Source organism: Carassius auratus, chromosome 7 (genome assembly GCF_003368295.1).
Source record: "Carassius auratus strain Wakin chromosome 7, ASM336829v1, whole genome shotgun sequence".
NCBI lineage: Eukaryota > Metazoa > Chordata > Actinopteri > Cypriniformes > Cyprinidae > Carassius > Carassius auratus.
Genome location: NC_039249.1, coordinates 4,917,104 through 4,937,583, shown reverse-complemented (window position 1 = coordinate 4,937,583; position 20,480 = coordinate 4,917,104). Strand labels below are relative to the sequence as shown.

General features: G+C 35.6%; 1 protein-coding gene across 1 annotated transcript; it reads left to right on the top strand.

The window, feature by feature from the left end:
* The first annotated feature begins 778 nt into the window (after window positions 1-778).
* Window positions 779-20,211, top strand: LOC113105612 (arf-GAP with coiled-coil, ANK repeat and PH domain-containing protein 1-like). The gene is made up of 23 exons (XM_026266778.1): window positions 779-1,470; window positions 3,344-3,401; window positions 4,076-4,195; window positions 5,735-5,788; window positions 5,892-5,950; window positions 6,152-6,335; window positions 6,676-6,720; window positions 6,806-6,901; window positions 10,044-10,118; window positions 10,248-10,360; window positions 10,863-10,914; window positions 11,038-11,138; window positions 11,350-11,461; window positions 12,291-12,490; window positions 12,565-12,634; window positions 12,745-12,839; window positions 14,073-14,266; window positions 16,068-16,115; window positions 16,220-16,392; window positions 16,493-16,602; window positions 17,408-17,518; window positions 17,638-17,693; window positions 19,444-20,211. Exons 1-23 carry the CDS (start codon window positions 1,418-1,420, stop codon window positions 19,536-19,538), a joined length of 2,274 nt encoding a protein of 757 aa, XP_026122563.1. The 5' UTR covers window positions 779-1,417; the 3' UTR covers window positions 19,539-20,211.
* The last annotated feature ends 269 nt before the right edge of the window (window positions 20,212-20,480 follow it).

Genomic DNA, 20,480 nt, shown 5'->3' with positions numbered 1-20,480 from the left:
TTTCTACAATTTTCAAAACTCATTTCCATAAACATTTACTTTTTTAGAGTAGGCTTCATGTTGATGTGTTGTGTTCTTTCGATTTAATTATTATTGTTTTATTTTTTTTTACTTCTTAAAATGGTCTCCTGAATCGTTTTTGATGTTTCTGCATACATTAGTTTTCTATTATGCTAAAATGTGTAAACTGAGTTTGTGTTGCATATAGAAGACTTACTAATACTCAGTTTACATCAATAGACAAGGAGAGAGATCAATGTTGGTAAAGGTTTAATTAAGCCTGCATATCTTTGACGAGACGTACAGATCTTACATCTCTGACTCAGACTCGAAGCTTTTTCCTTTTTCGGTTTTGGCTTGATTGCTTTCAGTGCTGTCAGGTGGGGCTTTCTTATGAACAACAGGTTTAACCGGGACAAATGGATAAGCTGCAAGCAGATTTAGAGACAAAAGCAGTCAGGTTTTGTTGACACGTGATGTTACAACTGTGGGGAACACTCCCTGGAAAACCCTTCACCTGAAACTGGGATGTGAAGAGATAATCATGCACTTGTCTTTTCGATTTGAAATAAAGAATCACAAGACTAGGAAATATAAGACTAAAGTTTTAAAACAGGATATTTTGAAGTAAAAGACCTTTGATCTTCCAAAACATAAATACTCAGTAATAACATTAGAAGTAAACGCTACTAAATAAGTGTGTGTGTATGTCTCCTGAAAACAGCTTTAATTTGTCGGTGCACCAAAATCCGAAACCCGGAAATAAAGTGCGCTCGCGCGAAGGGGGGTGGACCAACTTTGGCAAATTCAAGAGAGAGAAAAAAGTTCTCCTGCGAGGTGCGAACAAGTTTAGTCTCTCAAGGGAAACGTACACGGACATGCCGTCTGATGAGCTGAAGCACACATCGATGTATAAACCACGAATCTATGGACTAATAAATGGATGAAATGCGCACAATGGAACGTAATGAAAGCGTGCTCTAGAAAATTTAGTAAGAGATGAGGCCATAATTATCGGTACGGTTTACTTAGCCTAATTTTCTTTTACCAGTAACTTTGCTCGTTCTTCTAATATTTATATTATTCACGAATTATTTTAATTTTATTTCCGCGACTCGTCGTTCAAGTGAATTAACGTGACCGGGAAAACAAAAAACTTGGGTTTATTTGTGAGAAGATGCTTTTTGCTTTCACAAGGCAAAACCCGGCTGATACTTACATCGAAACCATCCAATGGAAACGACTGGTTTAATTCATCTTTTCTAAACTAATCCTGATGTTGTCAGCACCAGTGCTCTCAAAGCGTTGGACGTTCACAGCGTAAAGGAACTCTCTTAGAGCACACCACATAAAGAGCTGCGGGGAATTAAAAATTAATTGTTTGCATCGACTGTGTTCTTTGTAATTAGTTACCAAAATGACCGTCAAACTGGATTTTGAAGAATGCCTAAAAGATTCCCCGCGATTCAGGTAAGCTACTTTTTTATATATATATATAGCCTATATATATCAGATATTCTAAATATTTAAACAAATACAAAATAATCGCAAAATAATTATATATATATTATTAATTATTTATATATATTATATATAGGCTATATTAATTATTATATATATTATTATTTTATTTTTTTACAAAAGACAGGTCACATGCACCACATTAAAATGATACATTTCACTGTCATGTGCAGAAGGGATGACGTAGCATGTTTCTTTCCAAGCAGTTCCAGGATCAGGTCAATGTGTTCAGCGTAAGGGTTTTGGCCTGCGCGTGCTTGATTAAAGCTGATCTCAGATCAGCCCTGAGTGTAGCCGCAACGGTTAGTGTAGCGCACAGCACTGGAAAGAATTTGCTTAGACCCATACAGAAGGAATGAATGGGATGATGATTAAGTGGCTCTGTGGAGAGTAGGAGGGGGATTTTATTATTTTTCACTCTGATTGCCTTTTTTGAACCATTTACGTGAATACATAATGCTATTATAGCAATTTCAATGTATAGAAAATAATTTATTTAAATGATATTGTAATAAGAATAAAAGTTTTGAGAGTTTTAAAACCACTATTCGACTTTAAAAGTTTCTTTCTATCTTTCTTTCTTTCTTTCTCTGGCTTGGCTGTAGATTTAGTGGGCAGTATAATGGAAAGTTTGAGTGCCATGTTTTAGTGGCTGCCGAGGGAACAGAGGGTGTAGTGAGTTCAACAATTAGGTCATCCCCACTCAGAAATATACTTGTATAAACACACACAATATCCCTTTACATCTGTGATATGCAGATCTAAACGTACAGAACATGTGGAACTCATCTACACAGAATGTACAGCCGTGCATGGACGCTTTTGATCTTCATACACAGAAAGCAACTGAAAAGAAAGAGTTCGCATGAAGGTGTAAGAAGGCTTGAACAAATTTGAGGCCTAGTTTACTTCAGACTGAGGCTGTCTCTGGTTGCTAAGTGACGGCTGGGTAGTGGTGGAGGAGCAGGAAGTGAGACGACAGATACTGAAATGATAAACAGGAGACAGGAAGTGTGTTTTAGGGGTGGATTGCTTCGGAAGCTACAACTTTTTCTTCAATACACACACACATTTATGCACAAAAAAGTGCGTTTATAATGCATGCACATCCATGTGAGCTCACATTATGGCTGGAATATTATTACAGATTCTAAAACACTAGGCGTTTTACACTTGCCAACTTTGTTAGTAGTTACAGAAACAGGGCATCATAGACTAATCGACTGAAGATCACACACAAATTCATATCGTGTCGACCAAACACAACAAAATCACGCAATCCTCTTTGATAGGAGATACATGATTATTGAAAACAGTGTGTGTTTAAAAGACATCTTGACATTTCAAACATGCTTAATATTCTCCGACTGGATATAATCATAGTCTGAAGCTAAAACTAGCGACTAGCGTTGACTGTAAATTGGAGCAAAAAATCATAGTGTTTTCCAGGCTTTACTTAAATAACATTGTATAGTACTTTTTTTTTTTTTTAAGGCAATTTATATGAGCATTTTTTTTTTTTCGTGTATTTTTCCCAGTTCCTATTTGTGTTAATACTTACATAAAGTTTTGAATTTAATAATATATTCAGCATAATATTTCTGTCTATACTGTATGTATGGAAAAAGCGGGAAACACAAAGCGCTGTGATCTTTGAGAAAGTTTATAATGCTACACATAAGTGAAGATTCACTGACACAACTCCACATTTGGACACAGATATTGACATAGTTTTGTAGTGTTTTTAACAGGTTAAGTTAAATGGGATATCAATCTTTTTTTCAGTTCTGTGTGTGAAAAAGTACATGCTATGTTTCAACAGGGCAGAAATCGAGAAGGTGGAGGTCAACGTCAGTGAGCTGGAGACGAGACTCGAGAAGGTGAGGAAATGCCAAACCAACAACACTTAACTCCTTCTATATGGACATTATCGATAGCTCAAAACATGTGGCTTGTTGAGGAGAAAAGTGAAAGTAGTGCTACTTTTCGAAGAGTCCTTGCACCTTGTGAATGATGTAAACATAAAACAGGTTAAAAAAAACATCCTATAGACTTATACTGACATCAAATCTCGAGATCTGAGCCACTTTTTATTTGTCTGCAGTGAGTTTTACATGTTCAAGCACCACACCTACTCACATTTTACGTACAAAAGTCTCTGCTACTGTTTAAAACCATAACAGAACGCAGTCTCATATTTAGACTCGCACCATAAATACACAACAGACACCCAAATATCATTGCTGCAGGGTTTATGTGTTTAACCTTCAATGCTCAATTCCCTAAATCGAAACAAAGTCATTGTTCCTATCTTCTGGCGTGCGTCTCCCGCTCTGTGGTCTTATGAAGAGATATAGTGTAATTCAGAGGAACTACAAAGAGGAATCGCCAATTGAAAAGCTTCTAACCACAATTCAAGATCATTTCCCTTGAATTTATTCGACTGGACAGTTGATAATTTGTTTAACAATTGCCCACATCATTTGTTTCTGAAGTTTACATGAGGGTTATGCGTGTGTTATGAATAACATGACATTATCTGACGTTTGTGTAGTTGGTGAAACAGTGCAACACTATGCTGGATGCAGGCCGTGCCTATTGCCAGAACAGTAAGAGCTTTGTTAATGGCCTCAAAGAGCTGGGACACCACTGTGCCGAGGACCGAACCATGGGGGTGAGTGTATCAACAGTCCTGCAACTGATCTCAAATGAACATTACTTACTGTACACAAAACCCACGTGGGTTAGCTGATACCTGTAAATGAACATGTGATCACCCATAACAGCATCAAAATAAGAAGGAAGTGATACAACTGATAGAACTGTGTGATAACACATATGACTGTACAGTAGATTCCAGATTAAAATGGGAAACAACAAAAATGACCAGTGTAGTGTAAAATATAGAGTGTGAAGATGTTCGATGGTTTGACAGAGGTTGAAAGCGTTAAGCATTTGAGACAGAGATTTAAAAATACGTATGTAAGTGCTAACAGAGCACGTGTGTGTCTAGACATTATGAAAAAAGAAAACATAAAGAAAATTCAGTTTCTTTGGATTCATCCGGATTTATAGCTACGTGTTTGAGTAAAACTTATATATATATATATATATATATTTTTTTTTTTTTTTCTGCAACTACTTGTTATGAGATTTCTTCCCAATTTTAAATAAAATGTTGTAATTTAGAGCATTAAATGACAGCTGGTCAAAATAACAGGTAACACTTTAGTAAATAGTTAATTAGTTAACATGAACTAAGACGTTAGATTTTAAATTTCTGCATTTACTAATGCATTCAAGGTTGTGTTTGTTAACATTAGTTAATGCACTGTGAGCTAACATGATCTAATGATGAATTAATGTATTGTTATTAACTAACATTAACAAAGAGGAATAATACTGTAATAAATGTATTGTTCATTGTTTGTTCGTGTTAGTTAATACATTACCTAATGTTAATAAATGACACCTTATTGTAAAGCTTTTTTAACAAAAATAACCAAAAAGATGCCATGATATATTCATGTTTAGACTACACAATAACAATGTTTCGCCTTCAGAGGCCTGAAGAAATCAGCATTTTGTGGAATAACCCTCATTTTCAATCACAACAAATGAAAACATTTTTTTGTGTGTGTGTGAATTTTTTTCATTTTCTGAAAAAGGAAAAATAATTCCCCTTGATTATATATTTTTTACTTGAAATGTGGAGGAAATGTTATCATACCTTTTACTCAAACTTATACCTAGTAAATCCAGAGAAACGTTCTGACTGTTCAAGTCTTAAAAAAAGATTACTTTAAAAAAAATATTTTCAGCAAGGATGCATTAGATTGACAGTAAAGACATTTATAATTATTCTGTTTTCAACATTATTTATTATAAGAAATCATCATATCAGAAAGATCATGTGACACTATAGACTGGAATAATGATGCTGAAAATTCAGCTTTGCATCACAGGAATTAATTACATTTTAAATGATATTATAATAGAAAACAGTTATTTTAAATTGTAATAATATTTCACAATATTGCTGTTTTCCCTGTATTTTTGATCAAATAAATGTAGCTTAGGTAAAAACAAAAAATACTCGATCAAAAGCTGTACTAAAAATCTAACTGCAAAATGACGTTCCTGCGTAGTTATATGCATTGAAAATGATTGAAGGTAATAGAATCCTAAAAGAGGCTGCGCTTCTTTCTTTCAGGAGTGTTTGGAAAAGTTTTCTAAAAAGCTGTCAGACATTGTCACTGCTCAAGAGGTGAGTCAAGTTCTTTCTTTTTACTTTTACTGTTGCTGCTGGTGACCAGTGTGCCAAGCATCTCTCTGGAGATCCTGCTCATGAATGATGTCTCTCCCTGCAGGAGGTGATTGAAACCACACAAAAGTCTGTGAAGTTGAAGCTACAGAATTTTGTGAAAGAGTAAGGCGTTTTCTTCCTCTGCCTCCTCACTAAAGAAACATGTTCTTTTCTGTATCTCGTACCAATAATACGAAGCTGTCTATAAACATATGCATGAACTTGGGAGTAAATAATAATTTCTAAATCTAATGCATTTTTCTAAGAGAATGGTTTTATTGCAACTACTGTATTAATGTTATCCCTACTGTATCTCTCCTGAAGGGATGTGAAGCGTTTTAAGGATGTACGGAAGGAGTTTGAGCGCAGCAGTGAGACCCTGGAGGCAGCGCTGAGCAGGAACGCACAGGCACCACGCGGAAAACAGCATGAGGTGGAAGAAGCCAGCAATAACCTCCTGAACGCACGCAGAGCCTTCAGAACAGGGGCGCTGGACTATGTGCTACAGGTACAAATATATACACTGGCCTAAGAATATACTGCACTACAGAATCAAACTAAGTGGCATTCGTCTGAACACAGTTTTACAAAAAATGCATCAAATATATTAGGGTTTTAGACTCTAAAACAACACTGCAGATGTTCTGGTACACATCACATACCAGTTGTTTGCAGATTTGATTTATTATTAAATGCAAAGGAAATCATATTTTATTGTGTTTTTTTTTTTTTGTGTACCAGGATAAACCTGATGCATCTGTTCTTGTACTGTGTATTGTAATAACGCTTTGGATTTTGAGCTATGAACGCTTATGTATTATTGGCATTCTCTTTCCTTCTAACTTTAGATTAATGTCACTGAGTCTAAGAAGAAGACTGAAATTCTAATGGCGGTATGTGTCATAATGTAATATGAATCTTATGATAATGATTAGCATTGAATGGTAACTTAAAGTCACTTGTGTGAATGTGTGTCAGATGCTGTCTCTCATGGACGCCCAGGCTGTGTTCTTCCAGCAAGGCTACACGTCACTCACAGAACTGAAAAGCTACAACAAGCAACTGAGTGAGGAGGTAAGAAATGTATCTAATCTGTCAGCTAATATGTATGTCAAAAGGGTAACACTTTATAATAACTGCACACTATTAATCATTAATTAAGCATTAGTAAACCGATAATTCATAATTTATAAAGCATTAATAGACAGTAATAAGCAGTTTATAAATACAGATATAAATGCTTTATTCTTTATTTAAAAGCATATCTATAATGTGTTTAATAATTGTATTTTCATACTTTATTCATGATCAGTTTATTATTTCTCAATGAAGTATATCATTATTTACAAACCAGTTATTTAGGAGTTGCCAGTGATTCATAAGATCACAAGAAATGTAGTAAATTCAGGTAGTTATAAAGCATTTAGTAGTGGTCAGTTAACTATTTATGTGAGCTCATCTAAAGTGAGGACTAGTTATGCCTTGTAAAGCATTTATAAAGGATATTTAAAGGCTCAGTTATCTTCTAAACAAAAAGCGGAAAGAAACAACACAAGTGATACAGAACATAGAAATATTAAAAGCCTTTAAATCTCATTTGTAAAAGCTTTACAAGGCATAAATAGTCCTCACTTTAGATGAGCTCACAAAAATAGTTAACTAACAACTACATATGTTTTATAACTACCTGAATTAACCCCGCGAATTACAGTAGAAATACATGTTAATAAACCATTTATTAACACTATAAGTAACTATTACTATATGTCTGAATAAAAAGATGTATGAATGCACATTTAAATAGTTTATTAATCATTTACTTACAATTTCTAAGTGATCTTATGAACCACGGACAACTCCTTAATAACTGGTGTGTAAATAATGCTATACTTAATTTAGAAATTATAAATTGATCATTAATAAAGTGTGAAAAAACAATTATTAAATACATTATAGATATGCTTTTAAATCAGGTATAAAGTATTTATATCTGTATTTATAAACTGCTTATAAATGTCTATTAATGGTTTATAAATGATGAATTAACTGTTTCCTAATGCTTAACTAATGATTAACAGCATGCAGTTATTATAAAGTGTTAACGTCAAGGGTGTGTAAAGCTGCTTGCACACATGACTGAAGAAAGAGGAAGGAAAGGAAAAGTGTGAACTGACGTACCAATTAGGACAAATGCAAGTGTTACTTGAAGGGGAAATCGTATCGAATTGATCATGTTGTAAAGTAAAAAAAAAAAAAAAGACAATCGGAAGTGTAAAGTTTGAACTGAAAAAGGGGACAGAAGATCTACTGACAGGAATGTGATGGTACATTCAGAGATCACATGTTGGCTCATCATGACAGGAAGTTTTCTGCCAGAGTGAGCAACAACAGGAAACAGTATGTATCACACACTGGTGTTGTGTGTGTTAGCAAACACTTCTGTGCTTGCAGAACTGCCTGAAAAACAGCTCAAAACTTGTAAAGAGTATAAACAAACACCAGTTTGTGGACTGAAAAGTAAAATGCTAATTCTAAGATCTGCTAATATCTTCAAGAACTGCTCATTTGATGTTAAAAAGCTGCTGAAGATCGATTATTTATGCAATGATGTTTTGACAAAGTAATGACTTGATGTTAATGAGGAGCTCAGTGTTGAAATGAAGAAGTTTTAGACAGGAAGCTTACTCACCTTCTACTGGCCTGCGAAAACCACAAAACCTGCTCGTAGCTTCCTGTAAGCACAGGAAATGGTGAAAAGCTTAGCAAGACAAATGTCAAGAGAGATCTCTAGAGCCTATTCATAGAGCGATATACAGACTGAAAATGAGAAGACGGAAACATTGTTGGGATACAGGGATGGCGTTAAATCCAGATGTGGCTGGGTTTTTGCAGATTTAGCATTAGAGAACCAGGGACAAGAGGAAATGTAGTGTTCAAAAAAGAGAGGAAAAGAGAGGGGGAGAGTGCGTGGAAGATAACAAGAGAAGGTGGAGGTGATCTTCATGACCTCTTCTTGATATAGCTCAGGAAGTTGAGAAAGTGTCAGCATGTCGTACATCCTTTCTCATTCGTTTCAGCGCTGAGTGACGTGCACTTTGACTCTTCACTCTAACTGTGGTCCAAAAACCCACCGCATCTCAGATAGACTACAATTAGAGCAGACTGCTCGTCACAACTCTTGACTGGAAAGCTCTCGTAATAACTAGGCCTATGTACGGCAGTGGGGATTTAGACTGAGCCTCCGTACATGTGTTTATAATTGTAGAATATGCAATTAAACTTCCATTCTGAGATCTAGTTAAATGGTCCAAACCTCAGTCTGAGAGAGTTTCCATCTTTTCAGGACTTTCAGCTCAAACCTGATGTTTGTGAGGTTGCCACATGATGTTTAAATCGGTATAAGATAGTTGTCTAAACAGGCAATGTTTCACTGAATGCATGTGTAAATATAAATGTGACCATGGACCACAAAACCAGTCTGAAGTGCCGATTTTGCAAAATTGAGATTTATACATCATTAAGCTTACACAAAGCTTAATAAATAAGTTTTCCATTGATGTATGTTTTATTAGAATCGGACAATATTTGGCTGAGATACAACTACTTGAATTTCTGGAATCTGAGGGTGCAAATAAATCAAAATACTGAGAAAATCACCTTTAAAGTTGTCCAAATGAATTCATACAGTAGCAATGCATATTACTAATAAAAATGTACGTTTTGATACATGTACAGTATGGTAGAAAATGTACTAAATATCTTCATGGAACATGATCTGTACTTAATATCCTAATGATTTTTGCCATAAAAGAAAATCTATAATTTTGACCCATACAATGTTTTTTTTTTTTAATATTGCTACAAATACACGCCAGTGGCCACAAATGTGAATGTACATTTGTATTTATATAAATTCATTTGCACATTATTCATGAATAATTTTATTTATAGGTCATACTAAAGATGAAAATCAGATTGATGTAACATCAAATAACCTTATTTTAACCTGCCTTGCCATAAAGGAATAAATCTGAGTAGAATCTGATTTATTTCTACATATAACGAAGTGACCCAGGTCAGCCTTTAAAATGTCAGTCACTCTGACTTTTGCATGTTGCACATCATCCACACACACATTCACAAATTGGGCCACTGTGTTGTGAACATTGCCCATATGACTTTGATTTAGACACACATTTCTCCTCTTTTTCTCCAGTATGCTCAACTAGTCCTGAATTCTGCAAGAGAAAAAAGGGATATGGAGCAGAGCCATGCAGCTGTCAAGAAAAAGGTAGCAAGGCTCTCTCTCTCTCTCTCTCTCTCTCTCTCTCTCTCAGACACACACACACCATTGTATCTGTACACAAAGACATCATAAATGCATCTCTAAGGGAAGATATATTTGTGTGTCTGTCTTTAGGATGTGTCGTATGATGACTCCATAATGGACTTCAGCCCAGATGCACCCAATGGCATCGCGATGGAAGGTTATCTGTACAAGAGAGCCAGCAATGCTTTTAAAACATGGAGCAGGTACAGCACTCCAGCAATCTGTGATTTAATCACACAAATATTAACATTAATACATGGATTTATAACAAGCAAAGTAATTATATTTAAAACATTCAACTAAATTAATACAAAAATGCATGTAATGTACTAATTTTTCATTAATTTCTTTAGCTATGTTTTTAAACTGTAATAGATTTATTTTTTGAGTCATCATGTTATATGCAACTTTGTGAGCAAGTTCAAGTGGTTTCTCGGTCTGTCTCTCTCCATGCAGTTATTTATAACTGAATTAGCACATCTGAGAACAAAGTTTTCAGTTTTATTTCATTTATTATTGGCATATGGTTTTAAGGTTATTTATTTGTTTACATACCTGATGGTTTCCTGTAGTGGACATGTTTGCTCTTTTGAGTTTTTCCGTTTTGCACATTTGTTCGTTGAGTGTGATTTCAGCGTCTGTGATGAATTACAATCATATGTCTGACTGCATTATTAATACCTTGCATGTGTTTTCATACTGTAGACGCTGGTTCTCCATTCAGAAGAACCAGTTGGTTTACCAAAAGAAACATAATGTAAGTATCAAATCGTTTAACATAAGGATTACATAGCATTAACCAATAATAGTAATGACACAGTGATTCACACACACGTACAGATTGTTTTATTTAAACATGCTCTCTGTCTCCCTGTATCAGGAGCAGCTCACTGTTGTTGTGGAGGACTTGCGTTTATGCACAGTGAAGCCCTACAGTGAACAAGACAGACGATTCTGCTTTGAGGTCGTCTCTCCCTCTAAGTGAGTCGAGAGTGTGTTGAATTGGAATTGAAACTGGAATTTAACGTGTTCGGTATTTTTGTGCATGCAACATTTTTCTGTTTCCTGTGTTTGGGTCCGGCTGTAGTTAGACTGTAAACGGTCCTGTAAATATGTTATTCTGCATTCAGACAAGTCTGTGCATATCCCGCTCATGCTCCAAATGACAGGATCTGTGTGTGTGTTTGTGTAGGAGCTGTTTATTACAGGCTGATTCAGAGCGACAGCAGCAGAGCTGGATCAGCGCTGTCCAGAACAGCATCGCCTCAGCATTCCAGGACCGAAGAGATGACAATCTTAGCACTGTATGTCACGCACATTCACATTTAACTAACTAAACACCTAACTGTAGACATACCACAGACTATAAAACTACAGACTAGATATGTCAGAAGCACCATGTCTACTCTAAAATAAATAAGAACTTAACGATAGCAGTCTTTCTACAGTATTATTAGCACTGTCTGCAGCACTGTCTGCATGAATATTTAGATGTATGCTCTGTGAATAATCATATTTTTGCTATGGTCAAAAGTGCTTCTAGGTCAGAATGCCTTGCATCTTGGCAGAACAGTCGATTTGTTTCAAGTGAATGTAAACAGGCGGGGTAAATAAATCATATATATATATATATATATATATATATATATATATATAACTTGTGTCTTGCAGTGTAAATGTAGATCTGCCACTGTCTAAAATGTTAATCAAACTTCACTATTATGAGGAAAAGGGAAAAGCACTTCATTTTTTTAGTTTTACCTTTTAACTTTAAATAAAAAAACTAAATTTTAAAATTACAGCATATTGATAACTGTGAATTGTTTGTAAACCCCCCAAAAATTTTAAGAATATGAATTATTCTATAATATAAAATGTACAATAATATTATGATTTTTGTATGATTTTTTTTTTAGTATTTAATGTTAGATTTGTAGCATTTTTTATTTAGAATAGATTTTTTTAATGCATGTAATAAATAATACTTATTATTTTTTAGAGTAAACAATTTATAAATGTCCACTTACACACTCTAGATTTTGCTTAAAATTAAGCTGAATTAGCTACACTTTTAATGAATGCCATACATGTGAGTGTTATAAAAGGATGTGTGTTTGTGTGTGTGTTAAACAGAGAGACCGCTGTAGCTCAGTGTCTGCGGGGAGTGTGCGTCTGAGTGCAGGGGAGCAGGAAGCGTCTGGTCGGGAGGCTCTGGAGGAGGTGCAGGCCATCTCAGGGAACGGACAGTGCTGTGACTGCGGGGAACCAGGACCCGACTGGGCATCAATCAATCTGGGCATCACACTGTGCATCACCTGCTCTGGCATACACAGGTAACACACATACACACAGAGAATTATATAATGTATCACATGAACATGCATCTGAATGGTTTTTGTGTTTGCAGGAGTTTAGGTGTCCACTTCTCGAAGGTACGATCCCTGACGCTGGACTCATGGGAGCCAGAGCTCATCAGAGTAAGCATAGACATCATTCTCATATATTCATGTATTAGATAAAAAAAATTAATATTAAACAGTTACAATCTTTTCACAATCACTCTTTTTTTCCATATTGCTCTTTCTAGCTCATGTGTGAGTTAGGAAACACAGCCATTAACAAGATCTATGAGGCACGTATTGATGAGATTACAATCAAGAAGCCCCACTCCTCTAGTCCAAGGTACAGTCTGTGTTTATATAGTAATCACAGAAAACTGTATATATTTACAGTGGTGGCCAAACTGATTAGAACAATAGTATTTTCACCAGCTAAAAATGCTTTTAAGTCAATTATTATATCTTTTGCTGTGGTGTGTCAGTAGGGAAAATCAGTTTACATTTGCAAATATTCATTTTCCAATTGATTGTCATAATCCGGGAAGAGTTTTGTTTGCACAAGGAGTGTGACGGCAGCCAGTGCTCAAACAGAGATCTGATCTCATCATCATCAGTCTGTCTGTAATAGTGTTTTCACAGTACCAAAATTTCAGTATTCGCTACCGATAACAGTTGAAACCGATAACCGATACCGATAAAATGCAGGACTCATATTTTAATCAACATTTGCGGCTTAACATTTACAGATACTGGTCCATATGGAGATTTTATTTTATTAATTTATGCTAACTTTGACAAATTCCGTGACTGTCCGTATTAAAATGTAAGTTTCATTTTCATGACTGGATTTTGAGATTCCGTCCGCGTTTTCCGCGATTTTGAGATTCTGTCCGTGTTTTTCACGTATGCATCAAGAACTGGGTTGACCGGGTACTCGGTACCACCGGTACTTAAAGAAACCTGGTACCATCACATTTAAAAAATTTTAGTACCGACTTGGTACCGAACTACCGGGTATTTTGACAACACTAGTCTGGAATAACATGAAGAAACAGAACAAACTGAGACAGACTAAATCCAGAAGAACTGTGGCAACGTCTCCAAAAACACTGCAAAGCTACAGTGCTGTTAAAAGTTTTGGGCACTTAATGTCATAAATATATTTTCTTTTCTATAAGCTTCTATTAACTAAATTAAATCAACATTTGGTGGTTCGATTCTTTGTGTATAAAGCAGCTTTTGCCACATAGTTTTTCAGGTAGCTTTGCAGGTAGGTTTCTTAAAGCGTCTTGGAAACGTTGCCACAGTTCTTCCGGATTGAGTCTGTCTCAGTTTGTTCTGTTTGTTCATGTTTTTCTAGACAGACTGATAATGGTGAGATCAGATCTCTGTGTGGAGCACTGGCTGCTGTCACACTCCTCGTGCAAACAAAACCTTTACCGGATTAATACAATTAATGGATGTTTCCTACTGACACACTACAGCAAAAGATAGACTTAAAACCGTTTTTAGCTGGTAGTCTTTAATCATTTTGGCCACCACTGTAAATATAATCTGTATATAACTGTTTTCTCAGACAAGATAAGGAGTCGTGGATTCGTTCTAAATATGTAGAGAAGAAATTCATCCACAAGCTCCCGGAGACTGGTCGAGGAACGGTCCTGCGGCGCTCCAGTGCCCGACGGAACAGATCAAACACACAGGACAAACCCAACACACGCCCTGCCATCAAACCCAAACCCACCCGAGCCACCCTGCCACGACTCACGGGTACACAGACACATGCCAAAACACATGCTACAGTAGAACTGACACAGACACATGCACAGTCATGCACCCAAAGAAACTGTATTTATCTTCTACAATTCAGCACAGAAAGATGTATTATATTATTGTAATGTAAGACAAAAACGAATAAGAATAGATTAACCAAAAAAAATTATTTGCTGAAAATGTGATCAACATCAGAGCATTCAAGATATTGAAGAGTTTGTTTCTTCACCAGAGCAGATATGGAGAAATTTAGCATTATATCACTTGCTTACCAATGGATCCTCTGTTGTGAATGGGTGCCGTCAGAATAAGAGCACAAAGATTTTTGCTTTATAAGAAGTTAACTGGTGGACTGGAGTGGTGTGGATTGCTGTTATGTTTTTATCAGCTGTTTGGACTCTCATTCTGACGGCACCCATTCACTACAGAGGATCCACTGGTGAGCAAGTGCTAAAGCTCTCCAAATTTATTCCAATCTTACATCATGGATGGCCTGAGTGTGAGTCATTTATTATTAATTATTCCTACAATGTAAAGTTAAAAAAATAAATAAAGTGCAACTACATTAAAAATAGTAGTTGAAAAACAAACTTAACATAAATAGCTGTTTTATTAGTCTTCAAAAACTCATCAAATGGAATAACCTTGACCTGTGTGTCTGTGTGGGGGATGACAGCCTACATGCAGATGGCAATGAGATGCCAGTAGAGTTACCGATACTGATAACAAAGATGGACACTAACTATACCACAGACACCAGAGAGAACCTTGCATTCTGTTATGAACAAACTTTAATGTAGCTTGCAGTCAAGATTGCACAAGTATTCTGAGTCAAGGTCGGTTTCCTGAACATTAAACTGTATCCTCTTGTGGTTCTCTTTTTAAATGATGCAACTGAAATCCTGAAGATAATAATTCAGTGTAAATGAAATACAGCATTAGAGTAAGATTAAACTTTGGAAAATCTGCAAGTCATGGAAATGAATAAAATCTATAAAAAGCCATGATGGAAATTAGTACAGTGTTTAAAAAAAGTTAATGGAAATTAATACAATTTTAAAAGGTTGTTTGGAATTTCTGTAGTCAGTATAAATATAGAAAACATGTGAGTGTAAACTCAGTATTTGTCACAAATGTCTGGGGGAAAAAACGTACATTTATTGATTACGTTTTATTGCTTCCCCAACTGATTCCTTAACTGATCTCACTTAAATAGATATATGAAAACTAAATAGAAATATGGAAATAAAATGAAACGTAAACTGTCACTATCAAAATAAACAATAACCAAACTGAAATATGTGACCCTGGACCAAGAAACCAGTCTTAAGTGTCAATTTTTCTAAGCTGAATATGGTTTGTTAGGATCCGACAATATTTGTCCGAGGTACAACTATTTGAAAATCTGGAATCTCAGGGTGCAGAAAAATGTAAATACTGAGAAAATCACCTTTGAAGTTGTACAAATTAATTCTTATCGTAAGTATTTCTAAACAAAAATTAAGTTTTAATATATTTACAGTAGGAAATGTACAAAATCTCTTCATTAAACATGATCTTTACTTAATATCCTTATGATTATTGCTATAAATTTACCCCAGCGACTTAAGACTGCTTTTGTGGTCCAGGGTCACATATACAGTAAATCTGAAAATTGCAATAAAAAACAGGAACGAATGCAAAACTGTGGTAACTGTAGTTGTGATACACGAACAAGCATGAAGACACTGGTAAAATGAAACAATGAACATTTCTACTGATCTAATCTCTGGGCTGTTGCTTGATGTTTTCCCTATAGGCCTGAACCCAAGTGAAATCATGAAGAACAATTCCAGCTCTCATAAAGGTTACACACACACACACACACACAAACACACAGATATGATGTCCATTCGTCCATTTGACCGCACAAACTCCTCACTCTCTCTTTCTCATACTTTCTGTGTACAGAGAATGATGAAGAGGAGGATCTGAGTGGTCTTCATCCCGGGGCTTTGCTGTACCGATCTGCGTCAATGCAGCATTTCCCTCTCATGGCAGACGCTCTGGCGCATGGCGCTGATGTCAACTGGGTCAATGTGACTGAAGACAGCAAAACTCCACTAATACAAGCCGCTATGGCTGTAAGTGTGTGTGTGTATGTCCATTGTTCATGATCTTAGACTGAGAGTGTGTATTGCATAAATGTTACAGTGAATAATTACTGTGTATTTCTCTCTGCAGAATTCCTTGGCAGCCTGTGAGTTTCTCCTACAGAACGGTGCTAATGTTAACCAGGTGGACTCAAACGGGAGGGGACCACTACACCATGCTACCATACTGGGACATACAGGGTAACACAGGCTTAGATACTAGGTTTGGGTAAAAAAAAATAGTTTTCATAATTATGTTTATTCTTCATTTGAACAATTGCAATACTGATTCTTAAAATCCTAAGATTGATCTCTCTGTCAGTGTTTCCTGCAACACTTTTCAGTAGTGGTGCACCCTGCTGTTGAATATGTGATATTGCATTTGAATATAAAACCTCATTGCAAAATAAGACATATGTATACCATCTGTATATATATATATATAAAGAAATATACATGGAAGAAAATCATTTAAATGCATGCCTTTATTTTTGTTTAAAGCACTATAATATACGACTGATTCATTCACTGATTCTTTTAAAGGTTTTTTTTGTGAATTTAAAAAAAAATGCATATGGTGCAACCACACAAACAACTGTTTTATACTCTTAAATTGGAGTTTGTAATTTAATAATAATTTACACATTATTATAATGACAGATTTACATAAGAAATACAATTAAAATTTTACTTCAGATAGTATCCAAAGAGCGTTTTTTGAGTGTTGATTATTATCTATTTAAGTACAAAATGAAAATAATAGAAAACTGACTGCATAGTCTGGGCCCTGTTAGTAATTTTAAAAATCTATATTTTTGTAATGTACTGATTTTGAATATTCCCTTGGACAATTGCAAATTATCTTGCAAATTTGACATTATACTGTATGTCCGAATGAATCAGAATCGAATCAAACCTATATGAATCACGAACTGAATCAAATCAGTATCAATACTCAGTGCTGCTGTTATACATGTCACTCAAACGTTGCTCTGTGTGGTTGTAGGTTGGTGTGTCTGTTTCTTAAGAGAGGAGCGGACTACAACTCAAAAGACATTGATGACAAGGACCCAATCGGCATTGCCATAGATAACGCCAACGCTGACATCGTCACGCTGTAAGTTGTCCTAGAGCACATCAGCTGACAAGCACACTAATCAGCTTACAGTACATTTGATGAGGCGCTTCCTGCTAATAACTCAATTAACATATCATCCACTGTGCTTTTCCTCCTAGACTCCGGATAGCCAAGATGAACAAAGAGATGCGGGAGATGGATGGCACTCCATCAGGTCATTCTGAGGGGCGGGGCTCTGGTGGTGGGGGCGGGGCTGGGACTGTGATTGGACACACTAAGAAAAGCTTTCAAAATATCAAGAACCATCTCAGTGGCCGGGCTCTAGGTGGCCAGAATTAACTGACTGTACATTTAAAACGGAAAACCGAGCTTAACAGATAATAAAAAAAAAAAGAAAGCACAGTATGTGGATTTGAGCACTTTGATAAAGCACTTTAAAATTGATAGAAACACTGAATGTTAATAGATAACACTGTGCATTCTGTTCAGTGCTTTTAGTAGCTGTGGTAATGTTTTGATAAATTGTTATGTAGTACGTTTTATTAGGTGGTATCAGTACCATTTGTACCGAGTATGGTTTTGCATGTGTATTGGGACATTTTGCATTAACACAAATCTGATCTTGTTTGTACAGCTGGTGTATTAGAAACACCTCAAGTGGAGTGTATAGTGGTTTCTCTCTGTCTGTCTAAAGCTTCAGATGTTTGAAAAATCAGAAAAGTGCTTCACTAACAAGATATATTTGATTTATTTAATGTTCATTCAGACCTGATCAGGCATTACTACCTTGTTTAACATGATGTACTTCACAGCCGGTCATTACAGTGTTTGCAAGACATCAGCATGCTGAAATTTCTGTTATACTTTTCATTATTCTTTACAATTTGCCAATATATTATATTATATAATGCAGCTTGAATTGTTTAATATATAGATGCCACTATTTTACATAACCTAGTTTAAAAAAGCTCCCAATGACTAACATTAACACAGTGTCTAAACCTATCTATCTATCTATCTATCTATCTATCTATCTATCTATCTATCTATCTATCTATCTATCTATCTATCTATCTATCTATTGTCCTATCATTCTGTCTATTATTCTATCTCTCTATCCTCCTCTCTTAAATTGTCTAACTCTAATCATACCATTCATCTAATGATGTTGCCTTGCAAGCACTAGTAATTCCTTCACAAAATACAAATGATTCAGCTGTTATGGGATGTGCATGGATATTTGGCATTGTAAGGGGTATCATCACCACTCAACCAACATCATAACTTTATTCGAAACATCAGTTCAGTTCATGGTGATCATTTGTTAAGTTCACTTGTAATATTTGGCTTTCCGGTAGGATTCTGTTACTCTGAATCTGATACTCTTATTGCAATGCCGGATGTTTACAGGTGTGCTTTCTTGTGGTGCTTATGCTTTTTGCTGTGGGGCTTGTTTGTTAATCTTTGTCTCTGTATACAAATCTGTTTTTGCTGTTGCGTGCGTGCATGTGTTTTGTGTGTATGTGCTTGTCCTGAGACGGGTGGCCAGGTGTCTACTGCTTGCAGTGTGTGTCCTCTGCACTCCGTATTACAGGTAATTTACTGCTTTCCTATGCTTTAATGCATGCATAACCATTGCACTTATGTACAGTTATAAATCCAAATATCTTCCTCTGGGTGGTGGTGTTCTCAACAAGCTGATTCAGACATCTTTATAGACCTTGTTAAACTCCAGGTTCCAATCACTTTCCACACACAGGGGTATAATTTTCACTCTCATACAGAATGTGATTTTGATACATATTCTTGTTTGTTTTGGGAGTAAAATGTGATCTTGAACAGAGAATCTTGCAACAAGGATGCAACATCAAAAAAAGATGTTTTGCATACATGTTGTGCTGCTCATTCCCGAGACAATGATCAGCTAATATTTTTTCCCTCTCTGTATTTCTTTCCTCTCACAGGTGATGATACCTATCATGACATTTTCAGAGATTTCTCCCAAATGGCCTCCAACCATCCCGAGAAGCTTAAGCGAGGTAGCACTGACATGAAATAAAGCACCTGACCACAAGATGTCAGTGTTACACCAATACACACACACTTACATACTCCAGGAGACAAAATGAAATGCTGCAACATTTGGCTTGTCTGGCATACAAGAGTGTGGGTCTAAACATCTGGATTTTTGCGTATTTATTTATCCCGGTTTAGGCTTTAGGAAGTCATCAGTCATTTGGTGTTTCCTGTAAGTCATTTATTCCTTTCAAAGATGTTCTGTAGCCGAATAATTTATAATTTGAGCAAGTTTACGTTCCAAATGGTATGAAAACAAGACAAGAAACCAGATTGTAGAAGTGGAGTGGACTTCACTGTGTTTCTGATTTAGATGGCAATGCATTTTTCTCATTCAGATGATTTTCAGTGGACAAGTTGCTTTCTTTTTATTCACTATGTTGTGAGCCGCAGTGTTAATGCAACTTGAATGTACTCGTTACTTTGGGTGAGAGATCACCGTTTTTTCGGTTCTCCTGTATCATTTTTATTTTGTTTTCTTTATAATTTAATGTCTCTTTTTTATAAGAACAAAACAACCCATTTGAAAATGGTCAACTGTTGTGTTTTGTAAGCATGCAATGTTACAACATGCAATGTAAACAACATGTATAAATGGATAACCGTGAAAGCCGTAGAATGTGTAGTTAAATAAATAAATGATTTGTGACTTATTATGCAACTTGCATTTCTGAAAATTAAAACACCATTAACACATAAACTACCGTTCACTACCATTCAAAGTTTGGGGTCTGTAAGATGTTTTTTTTTATCTTTAAGATGTTTAGTAGTTGTTTTTTTCATCAAGAGCACAGTGAATTGTTCAAAAAGTGGCAGTAAAGACATGTATGAGGTTACAAAATATTTCTATTTTAAACAAATGCTCTTCTCTTGAACTTTCTATTAATCAAATAATTCTGAAACAATGTGAAACTTCAGTTTCCAG